The following is a 21,547-nucleotide window of genomic DNA, read 5'->3' as shown; positions in this document are numbered from 1 at the left end:
AGCTGCTGCCTGGTCTGCCTAGCTTGGGCAGCGCGCTCCAGCGCCTCCAGGGCAGCTGACCCAAACAGCTCCCCTGGCACGACTGGCACGCTACGGAGGACTCTCCTACATGTCTCCGTCAGTGGTGACTGGGCCAGCCAAACCTTGCGACGAGTCTGTACCAGAAAGGACATAACTCGTCCCAATTCCCTAGTCATTAGGGCAAAGGCCTGCAGTGATGCATCACTGAGGCCCAGCAAAGAAGGCTCGGCCGGAGCCTGCTGCAGCGAGGCGGAGACGGCCAGCATTAGATGGGAGAGGGAGTTCCCGATACGACCCATGCGTGCTGCTGCGTCGTAGGCCCTACAGAGCAGCCCATCTGTGACCCTGCACTGAGGCTGAGGGCACCTGACCACAGGCCTGCAGCGCTACTGCTAACTAGCTCAATGCTAATGAAGTTTGCAGAATAAGTACAAAAGCACAGCAAGGGCAACTCCTGGGAGAGGGAGCGGAAACACCTCCGTCACCATAAAAGTTCAAGCCCAAAAAGCTAAACAGACAGTAACGGGACAACTAGGCTGGGAGAGGGAGCGAAAACACTGCCATCACCAACCAAGCCGACACCAACCTGTTCGAACGAAGTCTCTGCGCAGCCAGCCACAGCTCCTGGAGGACGGGTAAACCCGCGGCCCCGACTGGATGAGTCGCGAAGCTGCACGCAGCCAGCTGTTTGCAGAGAATCCTTAACAAATATTCCAACCGAACGAACGCTGTAGGCTACAAAAAATGTAGCCAATGTACTCTCGCGCAGCGAGAAGATGAAAGGAACAGATCCACTGACGACACCGGCTGATATAGCCGGTGTCACGTGGGTCACAGGTGACTTTGTTGGTATTGGTACTCGAGCTGCGCATGCGCGCGATGGACACATCCAGTGCTAAAGCACCGCCTCTGGTGGTCAGTAGGGACGAAATAGAACTGCACGTTTCAGAGTGGCCTTCTATTGTGGCCAGCCTAAGGCACACCTGTGCAATAATCATGCTGTCTAATCAGCATCTTGATATGCCACACCTGTGAGGTGGGATGGATTATCTCGGCAAAGGAGAAGTGCTCACTATCACAGATTCTTTCAGATTTGTGAACAATATTTGAGAGAAATGGTTATTTTGTGTTTATAGAAAATGTTTTAGATCTTTGAGTTCATCTCATGAAAAATGGGAGCAAAAACAAAAGTGTTGCGTTTATATTTTTGTTCAGTGTACTTTACAGAGACGCTGGATGAGAAACCAATGTGAGTTTAAATCTATTCTAGTAGACCTCAACAATGGAATTATGATCAGTAGAAATGGCCATGACCTGGGACCTTTAACGGTTTACCAAAAAGGCCAAAACAAGACCGAAGTAGGAAAAGGGAATACAATAACAAAGAGAGATGCAAAACGTCTGCCAAAGCGTAAAGCAACCAAAAAGAGACCGGATATAACCATAAAGACACAAAGTCTAATAGGAGATGCAAAATGACCAAAAAGAAATGCAAAACTACTAAAAAGGAACAAAACACCAAAAATGAAAGAGAAATTGACCAGAAAAGGATGCAGAATGTCTACAGTGCAAACCATCCAAAAGGAGCCAGGATTAGAACACAGTAAAACACATGAGTCCAAAAGAGTCCAAAAGAACTTCAACACAAAGTGACGCCCGAGGGTAGAACGAATACAAACCTGTCTTGAGGTTGGATATCGTCACTAAGCCAAGCTGCTGGAACTTTAAATCTTTATTTTGGAGAAACACCGACAGGTACTCCAACATGGCGACGTAGTGAGGCTTCAGCAGCTGGAGCGTCTCTCCTGGATGAAGAGTATGAAGACACCGTTTCATAAACCAATCTGTTTACTTCTATTGTTGTTTATTGTTTTGTTTAGTTTGTACTGTTTCTGTTTTTATAATGATTATTGGGAGTTTGTGTTTCCATGGCAACACCATAAGTCTAAACCAAACTATTTCAGTGACATCACTTATGACATCCTGACACACTGAAGCGATGACATCATTGGCTTTGATGAATGTTCCGTCACAGAAGATCAAAGAGATCTGTGATGTCATGATGATGTCACAGAAGATCAAAGAGATCTGTGATGTCATGATGATGTCACAGGAGATCAAAGAGATCTGTGATGTCATGATGATGTCACAGGAGTCTGAAGGAAGACTGCAAGGGCTGTGATGTGCATTCACTCCACACTCTTCCCTCCAGAGCTGTAAGTGGTGACACGCATTCAGACCACCTTCGCAGACTTCTACACAGAACACTTCTTCCAAAGAGAAATATATTATTCTACCTACGCACAACACAAGTCTACAGACGGTGCCATGGATAGAAGAAGCCACCAGAACAACAGGGGAAACCCCAGGCCATTCGACCATGGAGCTGAAGCGGATCGAGCTTACAGGCAGGTCCACTGCAGAAACGGCCAGATAAACGGCCTGGAGGAGTATCGTGGGGCATTTCAGGAGGAGAGGACGACATTTTGCCACAGTATGCGCAAACAAAAAGACAAGGTCAAACGTCTCGAGGAGCTCCTGAGCTACAGGGACTCAGGGCTCCACAAAGAGAACAAAAGGCTGGTTGACACCATCATGGAGCATGAGGCAGAAATCTCACGTCTAAATGGGAATATTGAAAATGCAGAATGCCAACACAAGAGGCAGCTGGACCAAATTGTGGCAAGGCATGAGGCAGAGAAAGGAAATGTCTCAGACGAGAAGGACCAGGCGACATCTGACAGCGAGAACAATGATGTTCCCCTGCAGTGTGACCCAGAGATCATCAAACTGAGGATGAGGAAAGGGGAGACCATGAAAGAGCTGATAAGAAAAGGGGAAGAACTCCTTGAGTGTGTGACCATCTTGGAGGATAGAAACAGCGGTCTGGAGGAGAAGATGGAAGCTGCAGAGCTTCAACACAAAGAGCAGCTGGAAGACACAGTGGCATTGTATGAGACACAGAAACAGAAGCTCTCAGACCAACACAACGAGGCCAACCTGGTGACTTTAAACCTGCTGCAGAGAAGAGAGGAACAACTCCTTCAATGCGAGGAAAAGGTCACCAAGAGCCTGGCCGAAAAGACTCTCACCTGGGAGAGTGAGAAGCAAGAGATGGTGATGAAGTTGAAAGAGGTGGAGAAGAAGAAAAATTACCAGGCCAGTAGAAACAAGACCTTGGAGACGGAATTCCTACAGATGGAGGCCCAGTTGAAAAGGCAAGAGGAAGAGTTCTCTAAAGACCTGGCCGATAAGAGTCACACCTGGGAGACTGAGAAGCAACAGATGGAGACAACACTAAATGAGGTGACTCAGGAAAAGAACGACATGGCCAAGGTAACCCTGACCTTGGAGACTGAGTTCAAACAGGTGGAGGCTAAATTAAAGCAGGTGGAAAAGGAGAAAGATCGCCTGGCCGAGAATAACCTGGGCTGGGAGACGGACGTCAAACAGCTGAAAGAACAGATGAGAGAGCAGGAGGAGAAGTTCTCCAAAGACCTGGCTGAAAAACAGCTGAACTGGGAGCAGTTTGTCCAACGCAAGGAGACGGATGTCAAGCAGTTGGAAAACCAATTGGAAGAGCAGAAGAAGAAGCTCTCCAAAGACCTGGCCCAGAACCAGGAGAGCTGGGAGACCAAGCTTCATCTGACGGAGACACAACTGAAACAGGTGGAGGAGCAGAGGGACGACCTGGCTCAGAGAAGACTGAGCTGGGCAACGACTGAGAAAAAGATGGAGGAGGAAAAGAAACTTCTGGAAGACCTCTGTCTTCACATGAAGAATAAGAGCAGAGGTTTCTTCTCTCACAGAAGGGGGGAGACTGAGGATAGAGACGTTGCCTTGCAGAAAATGATAAGCAAGATGCAAGAGAAGGAGATGAGGAAGAAAAGAAAATGTCTGCTTTGCGAAACAAATGTCCTATTTGTTCCGTATGTAGCAGTCCAATAAGAAGGACCATCTTGCGCTTGCAAACACCTCCTCAGAGAAGATGGAGAAGATGGAGGAAGCTTCTGGTGATTCAGCTCCAGCTGGACAACAGTAACTCCCTGCCTCCATTTCCCTCACCTCACTCCACCCTCCAAAGCGTCTTTGAATTCAAGAAAAGCGCTATATAAATGTAATGTATTGTTGGATCTTCCCCCGCATACAGTGTTCCTGAAGTGCAAGTCGAAACAACATTTCAGAAAACACTACAGCATTTCACATTTTACAGAACGGGTATTCCTTTAAGGAGAACACTTGTTGTTTGTGATTGGACAGAGCCAGCCAGAGAAGCACTGCTGTGATTGGCTGTTTTTGCTGCCAGTTAAGAAATGACGCTTCATGATTGGTCAGCACCCGGCCGACAGCACCACGTATTTCCTGTTTGGTACTGGTCAGCTGTTTCTTCACGAATTGTAAACTGAGTTGGAAAGAATGGAAGAAGAGATGGAACGAAGGATATACATACGATGTTATCCTCGACATGCTGTCAACCCATCACGACATCTACATGTCCCTTAGAACCAGGGGTGTAGTGCTTGTGACTACCCCATTTGCATCTTTGCCCGATTTGCATTGCGCAAGCGCGAGATGGTCCGCCATATTGGACAGCTACATACGGCAACCCAAATAGGACACTTGACAGTGGCGTTTGGCAAAGCAGAAAAAGAAAACTAAAAAAACCTGACAACATTAATCTCAACGATATATATATATAATTCCAAAGCTGGTAAAGACCTTTCAAATTTAGCAATAATTGTAATATAAGAAAACTACTGATCTAACAGAGATGTGTTCTTGAATCAACTTTTTTTTTTTTTATGGAAAATCTTTTATGTAATTTTATTTAATTTGAAATAAAATGTTAACATTCATAGTTAATGTAATTACATATAAATTATTAATGCCAAACATTTTTGCATACATTCACAGTAAATATTTCTTCAGTATGATAACTGTCTAACAGAAGATAAATCAATTTCTCACTTATTCCAAGAATGTAATCAACCCAATAAAAGTATTTGTTAAATAATAGTGAAGTCACGTTGTAATAACAATAACTCTCTCTCTCGTTCAGATTAATGTTGTCGGGTTTTTTGGAAAAAAAATGTCTGCTTTGCGAAACAAATGTCCTATTTGGTTTGCCGTATGTAGCTGTCTAATATAGCGGACCATCTTGCGCTTGCGCAATGCAAATCGGGCAGAGATGCAAATCAGGTAGTCACAGCTGCCGGAGCACCGCTTTACCGGTTGTTAGCATCTGGTTAGCTAGCTATGCTAACGTACATAAGCAGTTGTTTCTACAACAAGGTGGAGGAGAGTCCTCTCCTGTCAGACTGAGAGGATCTTATAACTACAGCTCAGTGAGCTAAAGGACTCTCTGAGTGTTTAGATAGATAACTTTAGTCTAAGCTATCTCAGTGGGTCTCAAACGGTTTGGTCACCATTTATGTAAACAAGTATTTCCAAAGCACACCTTTTTATTATCATTATAAAAAATAAGAGAATAAATAAAAATAGGTATGAAATAATTCCAACTCATTCTATAGGACAGTAAAACTAAAATACAGTTTAAAAGGGGAGTGATTAGTAAGATATGCTTAAAGAAAAAGTACTTCTGGTTACAGTACTGTTTCACATGGGTGTTGTTGAGAGATGTATCCATAGATTTAGTCCCTAACTTTGCTCTCAAAGTGCACCAGATTGAATTTAACTTTAACTTTTAAAAAATCATCTTCCCGGGGGAGCATGCCCCCGGACCCCCCTAGAGGATGTGAGGTCCACCACCCACTAACAAAAGGGTCACATGGACAGGATTCTAAATACATTTGCACACTTTTGATATAGTAACCTATGTCCATATGTTGCTGTTTTGTTGGTCTAGGTGCGCTCCTGCAATTATAAAAATAGCACTACACCCCTGCTTAGAACCCTGAAAGCGCGGTTTAAAGAGTTAGGACTGAGGACACCTCACTGACTTTATTTATTTTATCCTTTTATGTTTAAAGTGTGCTATATAAATCAAATGTATTATTATTATTAATATTATTATTATTACTGAGCTGTAGTTATAAGATCCTCTCAGTCTGACAGGAGAGGACTCTCCTCCACCTTGTTGTAGAAACAACTCCTTATGTACGTTGGCATAGCTAGCTAACCAGATGCTAACAACCGGAGCGGCGATCCGGCAGCACTACACCCCTGGTTCTAAGGGACATGTAGATGTCGTGATGGGTTGACAGCATGTCGAGGATAACATCGTATGTATATCCTTCGTTCCATCTCTTCTTCCATTCTTTCCAACTCAGTTTACAATTCGTGAAGAAACAGCTGAACAGTACCAAACAGGAAGTACGTGGTGCTGTCGGCCGGGTGCTGACCAATCATGAAGCGTCATTTCTTAACTGGCAGCAAAAACATCCAATCACAGCAGTTCTTCTCTGGCTGGCTCTGTCCAATCACAAACAAGAAGTGTTCTCCTTAAAGGAATACCCTTTCCGTAAAATGTGAAATGTTGAAGTGTTTTGTGAAATGTTGTTTTGACTTGCACTTCAGGGCCACCGTACCCCTCTTCCACTTTTGGGTTTTCTCCTGGAGCTCAGGTTCGCCCGCAACTAATTTTCCTGATACAATTAGGATTAAAATTAGGATTAGAAAGATTTGATTTTAAAATAAAATAAAAATTCAAATCTATTTTTGTACGCGTGTGCCTCACTGTGTAAACATATACAGTATACATGATTTACTGTATCACATTTTGGTTACTAAAGTACTTCTATTTAGCCATTGTATGTTTAATCAACACTTTCATAAATAAAACAACCCATGGTATGAAATATAAAATTGTGTTTTTATATTTGTCTCACTGTACACATTCAATTCCATTATATATGTTTATATTTTGTAAATGTGTTCATACAAGCTGGTCAAATATTCTGGGACTGTAATACTCAGAATGTGTAGGTGAAGAGCGGAACATGTAATTGTATTGACTGAAACATGGTGCCACTCACCTCAATAGAGTCAAATAAAAACTGAAAATGTATATATGCCTTATGTGATGTGCTTTTAATTCAACAACACAAACATTTAAAACCTCACTTAAATAGAAATGCGTAATTATTATCTGCAAAACTTTGGTAAAAAATCCTCGCTGTCAGGGTTTCACTAACAAATAGTTTATTTATCTTGAGAAGTAGGAAGATTTCTAAACCCAATAACAGACACAAGTTAATGAAAACTCACATTTAAAATCACCTAATTATGGTATGGATAGGGTTACGGTTAGGGTTAGTACAAAGTGTACAGTATATCTAAAAGAAGTCACTAAAGCGGTAAGAAAAACGTAACTGAGTAAAAAGTAAAATATTGACCTGTGAGATGAAGTGATTTAGAAAAGTATAAATAAGATGGAAATACCTAAGTACTTTTATTTTCTACTTAAGTATATCACTTAGGGAACACTGGAAAATATGATATTATAATATTATGATTAATAGCCAAGGCTCTAGATTACAAAGTGTTTATAATACAGTACATTATTGTATGCGGTCACGGCTGTGGGATTACATACGGTGGGTTTAAAGGGGACATTAAGTCTCTGAGTGCCTCTATTATGGCTACACAGTTTATCAAAGACAATTATGACTGTTTCTGATTTCCATAAACTCTTTGGGGGACATGCCATTCATGTTACAGAGCTTGGACTTCATCATGATTGACACCAAACGTAAAGACTGTTGACACCATTGGTGTCACAGCAATATCGTGTTTCGGCCCCTCAGATTTGGAGATGAGCTGTTCGGGGCCGAAGCATTAACCATCATGTGACGTTTGGGCCGTTTGGAGCCTGTCAGCTGGCGTTAGGAGATAATCACCTTCCATGGAAAGGGATCACATAGCCATCAGGCGAGAGTCAAAATGGGCGCCACTAACTTTTCATCTGCCAGGTCTTGAGATGCTACTGTCAAGATTTGAAGACGATTGGATAAAATCCCTAGGAGGAGTTTGTTGTTAAAGTACGGTGCACTTTTCTGTCCCCAGAGTCAGAACCAAACATGGAGGAGTTCAGTTATTATGCTCCAAATATCTGGAACAAACTCCCAGAAACCTGCAGGTCTGCTGAAACACTGAGTACTTTTAAATCAAGGATGAAGACTTTTCTTTTTGATGCTGCTTATAATTGAACTATTCATATCTTACACTGCACTGTAACTTTTATCCATGTATTTAATATCTGTGTTATTCTATATTAGCTTGTTTTTTTGGAGGGCGCTTTGAATTGCCTTGTGTTGAAAGGTGCTTTATAAATAAACTTGCCTTGCTGGAAAAACCCTCCACACAACAACACACAGTCCACGCTAAATACACATATTATGGGACATTAAAAAAGTTACTTTAGTTAAAAAGTACTATCTTCAGTGGTAAAAATGTATTTATATTCATTTTCTCACATCTAGTATAGACACTTTTTGAGTTTGCATCTTCATGGTTACATGCACTTATTGTTATTTAAATGGTAAAAGCATCAGCAAAGTGTAATGGGAACATATGTACCATTCTGTGAGAGAGTCTGAAGGCATCTGCACGCCTGCATCGACTTCTAAACAACAACAAAACACCATTTATAAACATGTTGCAGTAGCAGGAATATAGGCTTATAATATACTGTATATACATATGATAGTATATCATTTACAGATATACATAAGACTTGCCAATTGTAATCAGGAAGGAGAAACTCAACGTTACCTTTTGCACGGAGGAGGAGGCGAGCGTCAGCAGGGACTTCAACAGGAAGTGACTCCCGATGCTCAGCAGCTTCCGGTGGAGCTCCCGAGCAGAAGAGATGTTGCAGAGGGCGGAGCAGCTGTAGAACTGGACCTCTGAGTCTGAGCCCTGCAGCAGCAGAACCAGAACCGGGAACCCGCCCGCATCACCCAGCAGCCTCCTGGACCAATCTGGAGGAAGAGAGAGAGAGAGAGGAGCAACAACAGAAAAACACATCTGCTTTTGTTAAATCTGTGAGGATTAAAAGGTCACCTATTAAGTCAAAATCCTCTCGCTCATGTCTCTTCTACATCAACATGTGTCCCCTCTTCTTCATGTCTCTTCTACATCAACAGTGGTCCCCCATCTTCTTTCATGTCGCTTCTACATCAACATGTGGTTCCCCTCTTCTTCATGTCTCTTCTAGCATCAACATGTGTCCCCTCATTCTCCATGTCTCTTCTACATCAACATGTGTCCCTCTCTTCTTCATGTCTCTTCTACACAACATGTGTCCCTCTCTTTCATGTCTCTTCTACATCAACATGTGTCCCCTCTTCTTCATGTCTCTCTCTTCTACTCAACATGTGTCCCCTCTTCTTCAAATGTCTCTTCTACATCAACATTTGGTCCCCTCTTCTTCAGGTCTCTTTCTACATCAACATGTGTCCCCTCTTCTTCAATGTCTCTTCTACATCAACATGGGTCCTCCTCTTCATTCTCTTCTACATCAACATGTTCCCCTCTTCTCCATGTCTCTCTACATCAACATGTGTCCTCTCTTCTCATTCTCTTCTACATCAACATGTGTCCCTCTCGTCTTCATGTCTCTTCTACATCAAACATGGTGTCCCCTCTTCTTCATGTCTCTTCTAACAATCAACATGTGGTCCCCTCTTCTTCATGTCTCTTCTAACTCAACATGTGTCCCCGTCTTCTTCATGTCTCTTCTAACAATCAACATGTGTCCCTCTTCTTCATGTCTCTTCTACATAACATGTGTCCCCTCTTCTTCATGTCTCTTCTACATCAACATGGTGTCCCCTCTTCTTCATGTCTCTTCTACAATCAACATGTGTCCCCTCTTCTTCATGTCTCTTCTACATCAACATGTGTCCCCTCTTCTTCATGTCTCTTCTACTCAACATGTGTCCCCTCTTCTTCATGTCTCTTCTACATCAACATGTGTCCCTCTTCCTCTTTCTACATCAACTAGTGTCCCTCTTCTCATGCTCTCAATCAACATGTGTCCCCCTCTTCTTCATGTCTCTTCTACATCAACATGTGTCCCCTCTTCTTCATGTCTCTTCTACATCACATGTGTCCCCTCTTCTTCATGTCTCTTCTACATCAACATGTGTCCCCTCTTCTTCATGTCTCTTCTTACATCAACATGTGTCCCCTCTTCTTCATGTCCTCTTCTACATCAACATGTGTCCCCCTCTTCTTCATGTCTCTTCTACATCAACATGTGTCCCCTCTTCTTCAATGTCTCTTCTACATCAACATGTGTCCCCTCTTCTTCATGTCTCTTCTAATCAACATGGTCCCCTCTTCTCATGTCTCTTCTACATCAACATGTGTCCCTCTTCTTCATGTCTCTTCTACATCAACATGTGTCCCCTCTTCTTCATGTCTCTTCTACATCAACATGTGTCCCTCTCTCTCTCTTCTATCAGTGGTGGCCTCTTCTACATCAACATGTGTCCTCTCTTCTTCATGTCTCTTCTACATCAACATGTGTCCCCTCTTCTTCATGTCTCTTCTACATCAACATGTGTCCCCTCTTCTTCATGTCTCTTCTACATCAACATGTGTCCCCTCTTCTTCATGTCTCTTCTACATCAACATGTGTCCCCTCTTCTTCATGTCTCTCTACCTCAACATGTGTCCCCTCTTCTTCATGTCTCTTCTCCATCACATGTGTCCCCCTCTTCTTCAGTCTCTTCTACATCAACATGTGTCCCTCTCTCTTCTCATCAACATGTGTCCCTCTTCTTCATGTCTCTTCTCCATCAACATGTGTCCCCTCTTCTTCATGTCTCTTCTACATCAACATGTGTCCCCTCTTCTTCATGTCTCTTCTTCATCAACATGTGTCCCCTCTTCTTCATGTCTCTTCTACATCAACATGTGTCCCCTCTTCTTCATGTATCTTCTACATCAACATGTGTCCCCTCTTCTTCATGTCTCTTCTACATCAACATGTGTCCTCTCTTCTTCATGTCTCTTCTACATCAACATGTGTCCCCTCTTCTTCATGTCTCTTCTACATCAACATGTGTCCCCTCTTCTTCACGTCTCTTCTACATCAACATGTGTCCCCTCTTCTTCACGTCTCTTCTCCATCAACATGTGTCCCCTCTTCTTCTTGTCTCTTCTACATCAACATGTGTCCCCTCTTCTTCATGTCTCTTCTACATCAACATGTGTCCCCTCTTCTTCATATCTCTTCTACATCAACATGTGTCCCCTCTTCTTCATGTCTCTTCTACATCAACATGTGTCCCCTCTTCTTCATGATCTCTTCTACATCAACATGTGTCCCCTCTTCTTCATGTCTCTTCTACATCAACATGTGTCCCCTCTTCTTCATGTCTCTTCTACATCAACATGTTCCCCTCTTCTTCATGTCTCTTCTACATCAACATGTGTCCCCTCTTCTTCATGTCTCTTCTACAATCAACATGTGTCCCTCTTCTTCATGTCTTCTTCTACATCAACATGTGTCCCCTCTTCTCTTCATGTCTCTTCTACATCAACATGTGTCCCCCTCTTCTTCATGTCTCTTCTACATCAACATGTGTCCCCTCTTCTTCATGTCTCTTCTACATCAACATGTGTCCCCTCTTCTTCATGTCTCTTCTACATCAACATGTGTCCCCTCTTCTTCATAGTCTCTTCTACATCAACATGTGTCCCTCTCTTCAGGTCTCTTCTACATCAACATGTGTCCCCTCTTCTTCATGTCTCTCTTCATCAACATGTGTCCCCTCTTCTTCATGTCTCTTCTACATCAACATGGTGTCCCCTCTTCTTCTTGCCTCTTCTACATCAACATGTGTCCCTCTTCTTCATGTCTCTTCTACATCAACATGTGTCCCCTCTTCTTCATGTCTCTTCTACATCAACATGTGTCCCCTCTTACTTCATGTCCTTCTTTCTAACATCAACATGTGTCCCCTCTTCTTCATGTCTCTTCTACATCAACATGTGTCCCTCTCTTCTTCATGTCCTCTTCTACATCAACATGTGTTCCCTCGTCTTCTCCATGTCTCTTCTACATCAACATGTGTCCCCTCTTCTTCATGTCTCTTCTACATCAACATGTGTCCCCTCTTCTTCATGTCTCTTCTACATCAACATGTGTCCCCTCTTCTTCATGTCTCTTCTACATCAACATGTGTCCCCTCTTCTTCATGTCTCTTCTACATCAACATGTGTCCCCTCTTCTTCTTCTTCTAAACAGTGTCCGTCTTCTTACATCAACATGTGTCCCCCCTCTTCTTCCATGTCTCTTCTACATCAACATGTGTCCCCTCTTCTTCATGTCTCTTTCTACATCAACATGTGTCCCTCTTCTTCATGTCTCTTCATCAACATGTGTCCCCTCTTCTTCATGTCTCTTCTACATCAACATGTGTCCCCTCTTCTTCATGTCTCTTCTACATCAACATGTGTCCCCTCTTCTTCATGTCTCTTCTACATCAACATGTGTCCCCTCTTCTTCATGTCTCTTCTACATCAACATGTGTCCCCTCTTCTCATGTCTCTTCTACATCAACATGTGTCCCCTCTTCTTCATGTCTCTTCTACATCAACATGTGTCCCCTCTTCTTCATGTCTCTTCTACATCAACATGTGTCCTCTCTTCTTCATGTCTCTTCTACATCAACATGTGTCCCCTCTTCTTCATGTCTCTTCTACATCAACATGTGTCCCCTCTTCTTCATGTCTCTTCTACATCAACATGTGTCTCTTCTTCATGTCTCTTCTACATCAACATGTGTCCCCTCTTCTTCATGTCTCTTCTACATCAACATGTGTCCCCTCTTCTTCATGTCTCTTTACATCAACATGTGTCCCCTCTTCTTCATGTCTCTTCTACATCAACATGTGTCCCCTCTTCTTCATGTCTCTTCTACATCAACATGTGTCCCCTCTTCTTCATGTCTCTTCTACTATCAAACATGTGTCCCCTCTTCTTCATGTCTCTTCTACATCAACATGTGTCCCCTCTTCTTCATGTCTCTTCTTACATCAACATGTGTCCCATCTTCTTCATGTCTCTCTACATCAACATGTGTCCCTCTTCTTCATGTCTCTTCTACATCACATGTGTCCCCTCTTCTTCATGTCTCTTCTACATCAACATGTGTCCCTCTCTATTCTCTGCTCAATTCTCGTCTCATGTCTCTTCTACATCAACATGTGTCCCCTCTTCTTCATGTCTCTTCTACATCAACATGTGTCCCCTCTTCTCATGTCTCTTCTACATCAACATGTGTCCTCCTCTTCTTCTTCATGTCTCTTCTACATCACATGTGTCCCCTCTTCTTCATGTCTCTTCTTCTACATCAACATGTGTCCCTCTCTTCTTCATGTCTCTTCTACATCAACATGTGTCCCCTCTTCTTCATGTCTCTTCTACATCAACATGTGTCCCCTCTTATTCATGTCTTCTACATCAACATGTGTCCCTCTTCTTCATGTCTCTTCTACATCAACATGTGTCCCCTCTTCTTCATGTCTCTTCTACATAACATGTGTCCCCTCTTCTTCATGTCTCTTCTTCATCAACATGTGTCCCCTCTTCTTCATGTCTCTTCTACATCAACATGTGTCCCCTCTTCTTCATGTCTCCTCTACATCAACATGTGTCCCCCTCTTCTTCATGTCTCCTTCTACATCAACATGTGTCCCCTCTTCTTCATGTCTCTTCTAACATCAACATGTGTCCCCTCTTCTTCATGTCTCTTCTACCATCAAACATGTGTCCCCTCTTCTTCATGTCTCTTCTACATCAACATGTGTCCCCTCTTCTTCATGTCTCTTCTACATCAACATGTGTCCCCTCTTCTTCATGTCTCTTCTACATCAACATGTGTCCCCATCTTCCTTCATGTCTCTTCTACATCAACATATGTCCCCTCTTCTTCATGTCTCTTCTACATCAACATGTGTCCCCTCTTCTCCATGTCTCTTCTACATCAACATGTGTCCCCTCTGTGGAAAGAGACTCTGAAAGTTTCAGGAACAAAGATTCTCTCTCTTTTTGATCCATTTCTATAAAACCTGTCTGAAAATGAGCTGATCAGATTTTTGGCCACTTTGTGATGTCATAACGATGTGTTGTCTTGTGTAACCATTAGCCAATCAGCAACCAAGGTAACCCCCCCCCCCCCCTTATCACCTGAATCTCCTCCTAGAGCACCATTGTGTTCTTTGTAACCAAATGTCTCTCAGAGGGGCGTGGGGAGGGGCTCCTTATTTTCATCTGAAGTAACAGACAGAGAATCAGCACTTTGGAAACAGAGGGGATTATGGGTAATGCTACAATGATCTGTTTGGTGTTTCAGCCAATCAGAGACAGGCTCTGTATATATCTGAGACCTGTGATATATTGATGAAAAACAGTATAATAGGGGACCTTTAAAGGAAGTGACCCACCTGAGTGTTGTGAGGTGCAGCAGAGCCCAGGAGGCCACCTGCTGCTCTCGAGGGTCGTAGGATTTGGCTAAAGCCAGCAGAGGCTTCACTCCCTCCACCATGACAGCCTCTCTGTTCGACTCTGCACCAAAAAAAGTGAACTTTATTGTCAATCTTTCAGTTTGTGTGTACAGACAGAGAGATTGAAATACTGCTTCCCACAATAAAGATATCTGTACAAATATGTAACAGCCAGACACCGAGAGAATAATAATTATTAAACAATTGAAAGACCTTAAATCCTTCTGCACCCACCTGAGGAGGCGAGGAGGCAGACGCAGGCGCAGGAGTGGCTCTGAGCGCTGGAGTCTCCGGACCGGATCAGATCCAGGAGTGGAACCAGCATCCCCATCTCAACCACAGAGGCTCTGCACACTGACACCGGAGTTAATGCACGGTTATTATGACCCTATTCATCGGGTCAGTTTAAGATGTGATTGTGGAAAACAATTAGATTTAAAAAAGCAATATTAAAAACATGATTCCATGAGGGGGACATCTCTAAGATGTTGACCAATAACAACAGAGCCAGCCAGCTAACCAATCAGAGACAGACATGTCACAGTAGAGACACTACATACTGATATACACCTGAACATCAGCAGGAGAGGACTCTTTAAAGTAGAGACACTACATACTGATATACACCTGAACATCAGCAGGAGAGGACTCTTTAAAGTAGAGACACTACATACTGATATACACCTGAACATCAGCAGGAGAGGACTCTTTAAAGTAGAGACAACTACATACTGATATACACCTGAACATCAGCAGGAGAGGACTCTTTAAAGTAGAGACACTACATACTGATATACACCTGAACATCAGCAGGAGAGGACTCTTTAAAGTAGAGACACTACATACTGATATACACCTGAACATCAGCAGGAGAGGACTCTTTAAAGTAGAGACACTACATACTGATATACACCTGAACATCAGCAGGAGAGGACTCTTTAAAGTAGAGACACTACATACTGATATACACCTGAACATCAGCAGGAGAGGACTCTTTAAAGTAGAGACACTACATACTGATATACACCTGAACATCAGCAGGAGAGGACTCTTTAAAGTAGAGACACTACATACTGATATACACCTGAACATCAGCAGGAGAGGACTCTTTAAAGTAGAGACACTACATACAGATATACACCTGAACATCAGCAGGAGAGGACTCTTTAAAGTAGAGACACTACATACTGATATACACCTGAACATCAGCAGGAGAGGACTCTTTAAAGTAGAGACACTACATACTGATATACACCTGAACATCAGCAGGAGAGGACTCTTTAAAGTAGAGACACTACATACTGATATACACCTGAACATCAGCAGGAGAGGACTCTTTAAAGTAGAGACACTACATACTGATATACACCTGAACATCAGCAGGAGAGGACTCTTTAAAGTAGAGACACTACATACTGATATACACCTGAACATGAGCAGGAGAGGACTCTTTAAAGTAGAGACACTACATACTGATATACACCTGAACATCAGCAGGAGAGGACTCTTTAAAGTAGAGACACTACATACTGATATACACCTGAACATCAGCAGGAGAGGACTCTTTAAAGTAGAGACACTACATACTGATATACACCTGAACATCAGCAGGAGAGGACTCTTTAAAGTAGAGACACTACATACTGATATACACCTGAACATCAGCAGGAGAGGACTCTTTAAAGTAGAGACACTACATACTGATATACACCTGAACATCAGCAGGAGAGGACTCTTTAAAGTAGAGACACTACATACTGATATACACCTGAACATCAGCAGGAGAGGACTCTTTAAAGTAGAGACACTACATACTGATATACACCTGAACATCAGCAGGAGAGGACTCTTTAAAGTAGAGACACTACATACTGATATACACCTGAACATCAGCAGGAGAGGACTCTTTAAAGTAGAGACACTACATACTGATATACACCCTGAACATCAGCAGGAGAGGACTCTTTAAAGTAGAGACACTACATACTGATATACACCTGAACATCAGCAGGAGAGGACTCTTTAAAGTAGAGACACTACATACTGATATAACACCTGAACATCAGCAGGAGAGGACTCTTTAAAGTAGAGACACTACATACTGATATACACCTGAAACATCAGCAGGAGAGGACTCTTTAAAGTAGAGACACTACATACTGATATACACCTGAACATCAGCAGGAGAGGACTCTTTAAGTAGAGACACTACATACTGATATAACCTGAACATGAGCAGGAGAGGACTCTTTAAAGTAGAGACACTACATACTGATCTACAACCCTGAACATCAGCAGGAGAGGACTCTTTAAAGTAGAGACACTACATACTGATATACACCTGAACATCAGCAGGAGAGGACTCTTTAAAGTAGAGACACTACATACTGATATACACCTGAACATCAGCAGGAGAGGACTCTTTAAAGTAGAGACACTACATACTGATATACACCTGAACATCAGCAGGAGAGGACTCTTTAAAGTAGAGACACCTACATACTGATATACACCTGAACATCAGCAGAGAGAGGACTCTTTAAAGTAGAGACACTACATACTGATATACCTGAACATCAGCAGAGAGGACTCTGTAAAGTAGAGACAACTACATACTGATATACACCTGAACATCAGCAGGAGAGGACTCTTTAAAGTAGAGACACTACATACTGATATAACACCTGAACATCAGCATAGAGGACCTTTAAAGTAGAGACACCTACAGTACTGATATACCCTGAACATACAGCGAGAGGACTTGCTTTCAAAGTAGAGACACTACATCTGATATACACCTGAACATCAGCCAGAGAGGACTCTTTAAAGTAGAGACCTACATACTGAATATACACCTGAACATCAGCAGGAGAGGACTCTTTAAAGTAGAGACACTACATACTGATATACACCTGAACATCAGCAGGAGAGGGACTCTTTAAAGTAGAGACACTACACATACTGATATACACCTGAACATCAGCAGGAGAGGACTCTTTAAAGTAGAGACACTACATACTGATATACACCTGAACATCAGCAGGAGAGGACTCTTTAAAGTAGAGACACTACATACTGATATACACCTGAACATCAGCAGGAGAGGACTCTTTAAAGTAGAGACACTCATACTGATATACACCTGAACATCAGCAGAGAGAGGACTCTTTAAAGTAGAGGACACTACATACTGATATACACCTGAACATCAGCAGGAGAGGACTCTTTAAAGTAGAGACACTACCATACTGATATACACCTGAACATCAGCAGGAGAGGACTCTTTAAAGTAGAGACACTACATACTGATATACACCTGAACATCAGCAGGAGAGGACTCTTTAAAGTAGAGACACTACATACTGATATAACCTGAACATGAGCAGGAGAGGACTCTTTAAAGTAGAGACACTACATACTGATATACACCTGAACATCAGCAGGAGAGGACTCTTTAAAGTAGAGACACTACATACTGATATACACCTGAACATCGGCAGGAGAGGACTCTTTAAAGTAGAGACACTACATACTGATATACACCTGAACATCAGCAGGAGAAGACTCTTTAAAGTAGAGACACTACATACTGATATACACCTGAACATCAGCAGGAGAGGACTCTTTAAAGTAGAGACACTACATACTGATATACACCTGAACATCAGCAGGAGAGGACTCTTTAAAGTAGAGACACTACATACTGATATACACCTGAACCTCAGTAGGAGAGGACTCTTTAAAGTAGAGACACTACATACTGATATACACCTGAACATCAGCAGGAGAGGACTCTTTAAAGTAGAGACACATACTGATATACACCTGAACATCAGCAGGAGAGGACTCTTTAAAGTAGAGACACTACATACTGATATACACCTGAGCATCAGCAGGAGAGGACTCTTTAAAGTAGAGACACTACATACTGATATACACCTGAACATCAGCAGGAGAGAACTCTTTAAAGTAGAGACACTACATACTGATATACACCTGAACATCAGCAGGAGAGGACTCTTTAAAGTAGAGACACTACATACTGATATACACCTGAACATCAGCAGGAGAGGACTCTTTAAAGTAGAGACACTACATAGTGATATACACCTGAACATCAGCAGGAGAGGACTCTTTAAAGTAGAGACACTACATACTGATATACACCTGAACATCAGCAGGAGAGGACTCTTTAAAGTAGAGACACTACATACTGATATACACCTGAACATCAGCAGGAGAGGACTCTTTAAAGTAGAGACACTACATACTGATATACACCTGAACATCAGCAGGAGAGGACTCTTTAAAGTAGAGACACTACATACTGATATACACCTGAACATCAGCAGGAGAGGACTCTTTAAAGTAGAGACACTACATACTGATATACACCTGAACATCAGCAGGAGAGGACTCTTTAAAGTAGAGACACTACATACTGATATACACCTGAACATCAGCAGGAGAGGACTCTTTAAAGTAGAGACTCTACATGTACACACTGATATACACCTGAACATCAGCAGGAGAGGACTCTTTAAAGTAGAGACACTACATAGTGATATACACCTGAACCTCAGCAGGAGAGGACTCTTTAAAGTAGAGACACTACATACTGATATACACCTGAACATCAGCAGGAGAGGACTCTTTCAAGTAGAGAGGACTTTTTAAAACACCTTGTGATTTCGTATCTCTCACCGTTGTTCTTCACTAACAGATTGACTAAAGACAGAGAGATGGTCTTCTGAACATCCAGGTCAGATGATAGCAGTAAGTTCATGACGGGCTCCAACAATGCGTCTGGGAGAGGAGAGTTCACTGAAACACACAGAGCAGGAAACACTGGTTATTGTGGGTGAAGAAGCAGCGCTTTGGGATAGTAGTACTGTGAATAACGGCACTTAAGCCACACATGCAGGGAATTATCTGCCAACCCTAGAAAGAAAATTACAGTTGATCATTTGCATAATAACCGCGCTGTCCGTTAGAGCTTATCTCTACAGAGGAGAGCGAACACACGTCTCATTACCTGCTCCACTTATCTGTAAACCATTGCTATAAAGAAGAAGATAGTGAAGCAACATACAAATCTGTTTGGATTCTTTACTCACAGTGATGACTGAGCTGTAGATAAAACATGGCCGCTGTCTTCTGCAGCTCAATGTCCTCTGAAGCTGAGAGTCGGCTCAGAGACTGAAGACTTTCCTCTTCATGGAGCTGAAGTTCCTCATCTGTAGGAAGAGAGGAGGGACAAGTACTCAGATCTAGTACTTGAGTAAAAGTAGAAGTACTCAGATCTAGTACTTGAGTAAAAGTAGAAGTACTCAGATCTAGTACTTGAGTAAAAGTAGAAGTACTCAGATCTAGTACTTGAGTAAAAGTAGAAGTACTCAGATCTGGTACTTGAGTAAAAGTAGAAGTACTCAGATCTAGTACTTGAGTAAAAGTAGAAGTACTCAGATCTAGTACTTGAGTAAAAGTAGAAGTACTCAGATCCTGTACTTGAGTAAAAGTAGAAGTACTCAGATCTGGTACTTGAGTAAAAGTAGAAGTACTCAGATCTAGTACTTGAGTAAAAGTAGAAGTACTCAGATCTAGTACTTGAGTAAAAGTAGAAGTACTCAGATCTGAGTAAAAGTAGAAGAACTCAGATCTTGTTCTTGAGTAAAAGTAGAAGTACTCAGATCTAGTACTTGAGTAAAAGTAGAAGTACTCAGATCTAGTACTTGAGTAAAAGTAGAAGTACTCAGATCTAGTACTTGAGTAAAAGTAGTAGTACTCAGATCTAGTACTTGAGTAAAAGTAGAAGTACTCAGATCTGGTACTTGAGTAAAAGTAGAAGTGCTCAGATCTGGTACTTGAGTAAAAGTAGAAGTACCAGAGTGTACTGTAGGGAATACTCGGTTACAGTAAAAGTCCTGCATTCAAAATGTTCCTCAACCAGAAAAGTATTATCATCAAAATATAGTTAAAGTAGCGACAGTAAAAGTAGTCATTGTGCAGATTGGTCCATTTCAGAATATTATATATATTATTTGTGTTATAATGATTGATCATTAAAGTGTTATCAAAGCTGGATTTGAGTATGTTAGATAGTGTTTTCTGACTTTTGTATATTTTTACATTGTGCATTTCTACATAAATACCCCATAGATATAGATATCTTTCTATCGTGTGTGTATTTAGTGTGCAATGCCTGTTTCCATGCTATAACAAAGAAAACGTTCCCAATATTTGGATTTAAAAAAGTATATCTGATCTAATATCAAGTATCTACAGTAAATGCTCTTGGGGACATTGCAGCACTAAAGGCGTGTTTGTCGTCCAGAACAAAGACAATCCACAAGTGTTCTTACCGTTCAGAGAGAGACTCCTCTTCCTCCTCTTCCTCCTCCTCAGGTAACTGCTCTCAGGTGAGACACTGAAGCACGTGCACTCACACAGCTCCCTGAAGATGGGTTTTATTTTCCGCTCAAACTCTCTGCAGACTTTCCTCAGATGGAAGTTGAATTCTTCCAGAAGTCTGGAGCAATCCTCACAGAAACCCGAAGCCATGACCGTTTCTCCTGCAGAGAAGAAAGAAGGCACCTGTGCCGCGTGACGCAGAGCTGCAGGGAGACACGCCCACTGTGACGTCAGGTCTCAAAATACATATATGAACAAATGAAAAACAGATATTAAAATATAAAATAAAAAGATGTTCGTAGTGATGGGAATTACGGCTTTTTGAAAGGAGCCGGATCGTGGGTTTTTAAGGGGGCGGGGTCACTTGGTTTATCTGCGAAATAATCACCAGGATAATGATTGACTGTTTTGCCAGAAATCTACTTTTACTCACAGAAAATGTATAACTTGCTTAATCTCTCAGCCAGCCAAACTACTACTCAAGCAGCATGCGTTATGCCATCATCTATGGAAAATGTGCATTCAGGAAAGCAAGTTCCTTTAAAGCAGTGGCGGTTCTAGACCAATTTGACTGGGGGGGCCAGGCTGGGGCCAGTTATTTCTGAGGGGGGGCCCAATAAATGCAGGACAAAAA

General features: G+C 42.2%; 1 protein-coding gene across 1 annotated transcript in view; it reads right to left on the bottom strand.

The window, feature by feature from the left end:
• LOC117562390 (vacuolar protein 8-like) overlaps positions 1–21,547 on the bottom strand; it is an 89,535-nt gene that overhangs the window by 7,443 nt on the left and 60,545 nt on the right. Inside the window, 6 exon segments of the mRNA XM_034240226.1 lie at positions 1,701–1,826; positions 8,560–8,605; positions 8,755–8,963; positions 19,207–19,326; positions 19,620–19,739; positions 20,865–21,116. Coding sequence (XP_034096117.1) covers positions 1,701–1,826; positions 8,560–8,605; positions 8,755–8,963; positions 19,207–19,326; positions 19,620–19,739; positions 20,865–21,116 — 873 coding nt within the window.

The sequence above is a fragment of the Gymnodraco acuticeps genome, unplaced genomic scaffold (assembly GCF_902827175.1).
Source record: "Gymnodraco acuticeps unplaced genomic scaffold, fGymAcu1.1, whole genome shotgun sequence".
Lineage (NCBI taxonomy): Eukaryota > Metazoa > Chordata > Actinopteri > Perciformes > Bathydraconidae > Gymnodraco > Gymnodraco acuticeps.
Note: the sequence above shows the minus strand (reverse complement) of the source record. Positions and strands in the feature narration are given on the sequence as shown.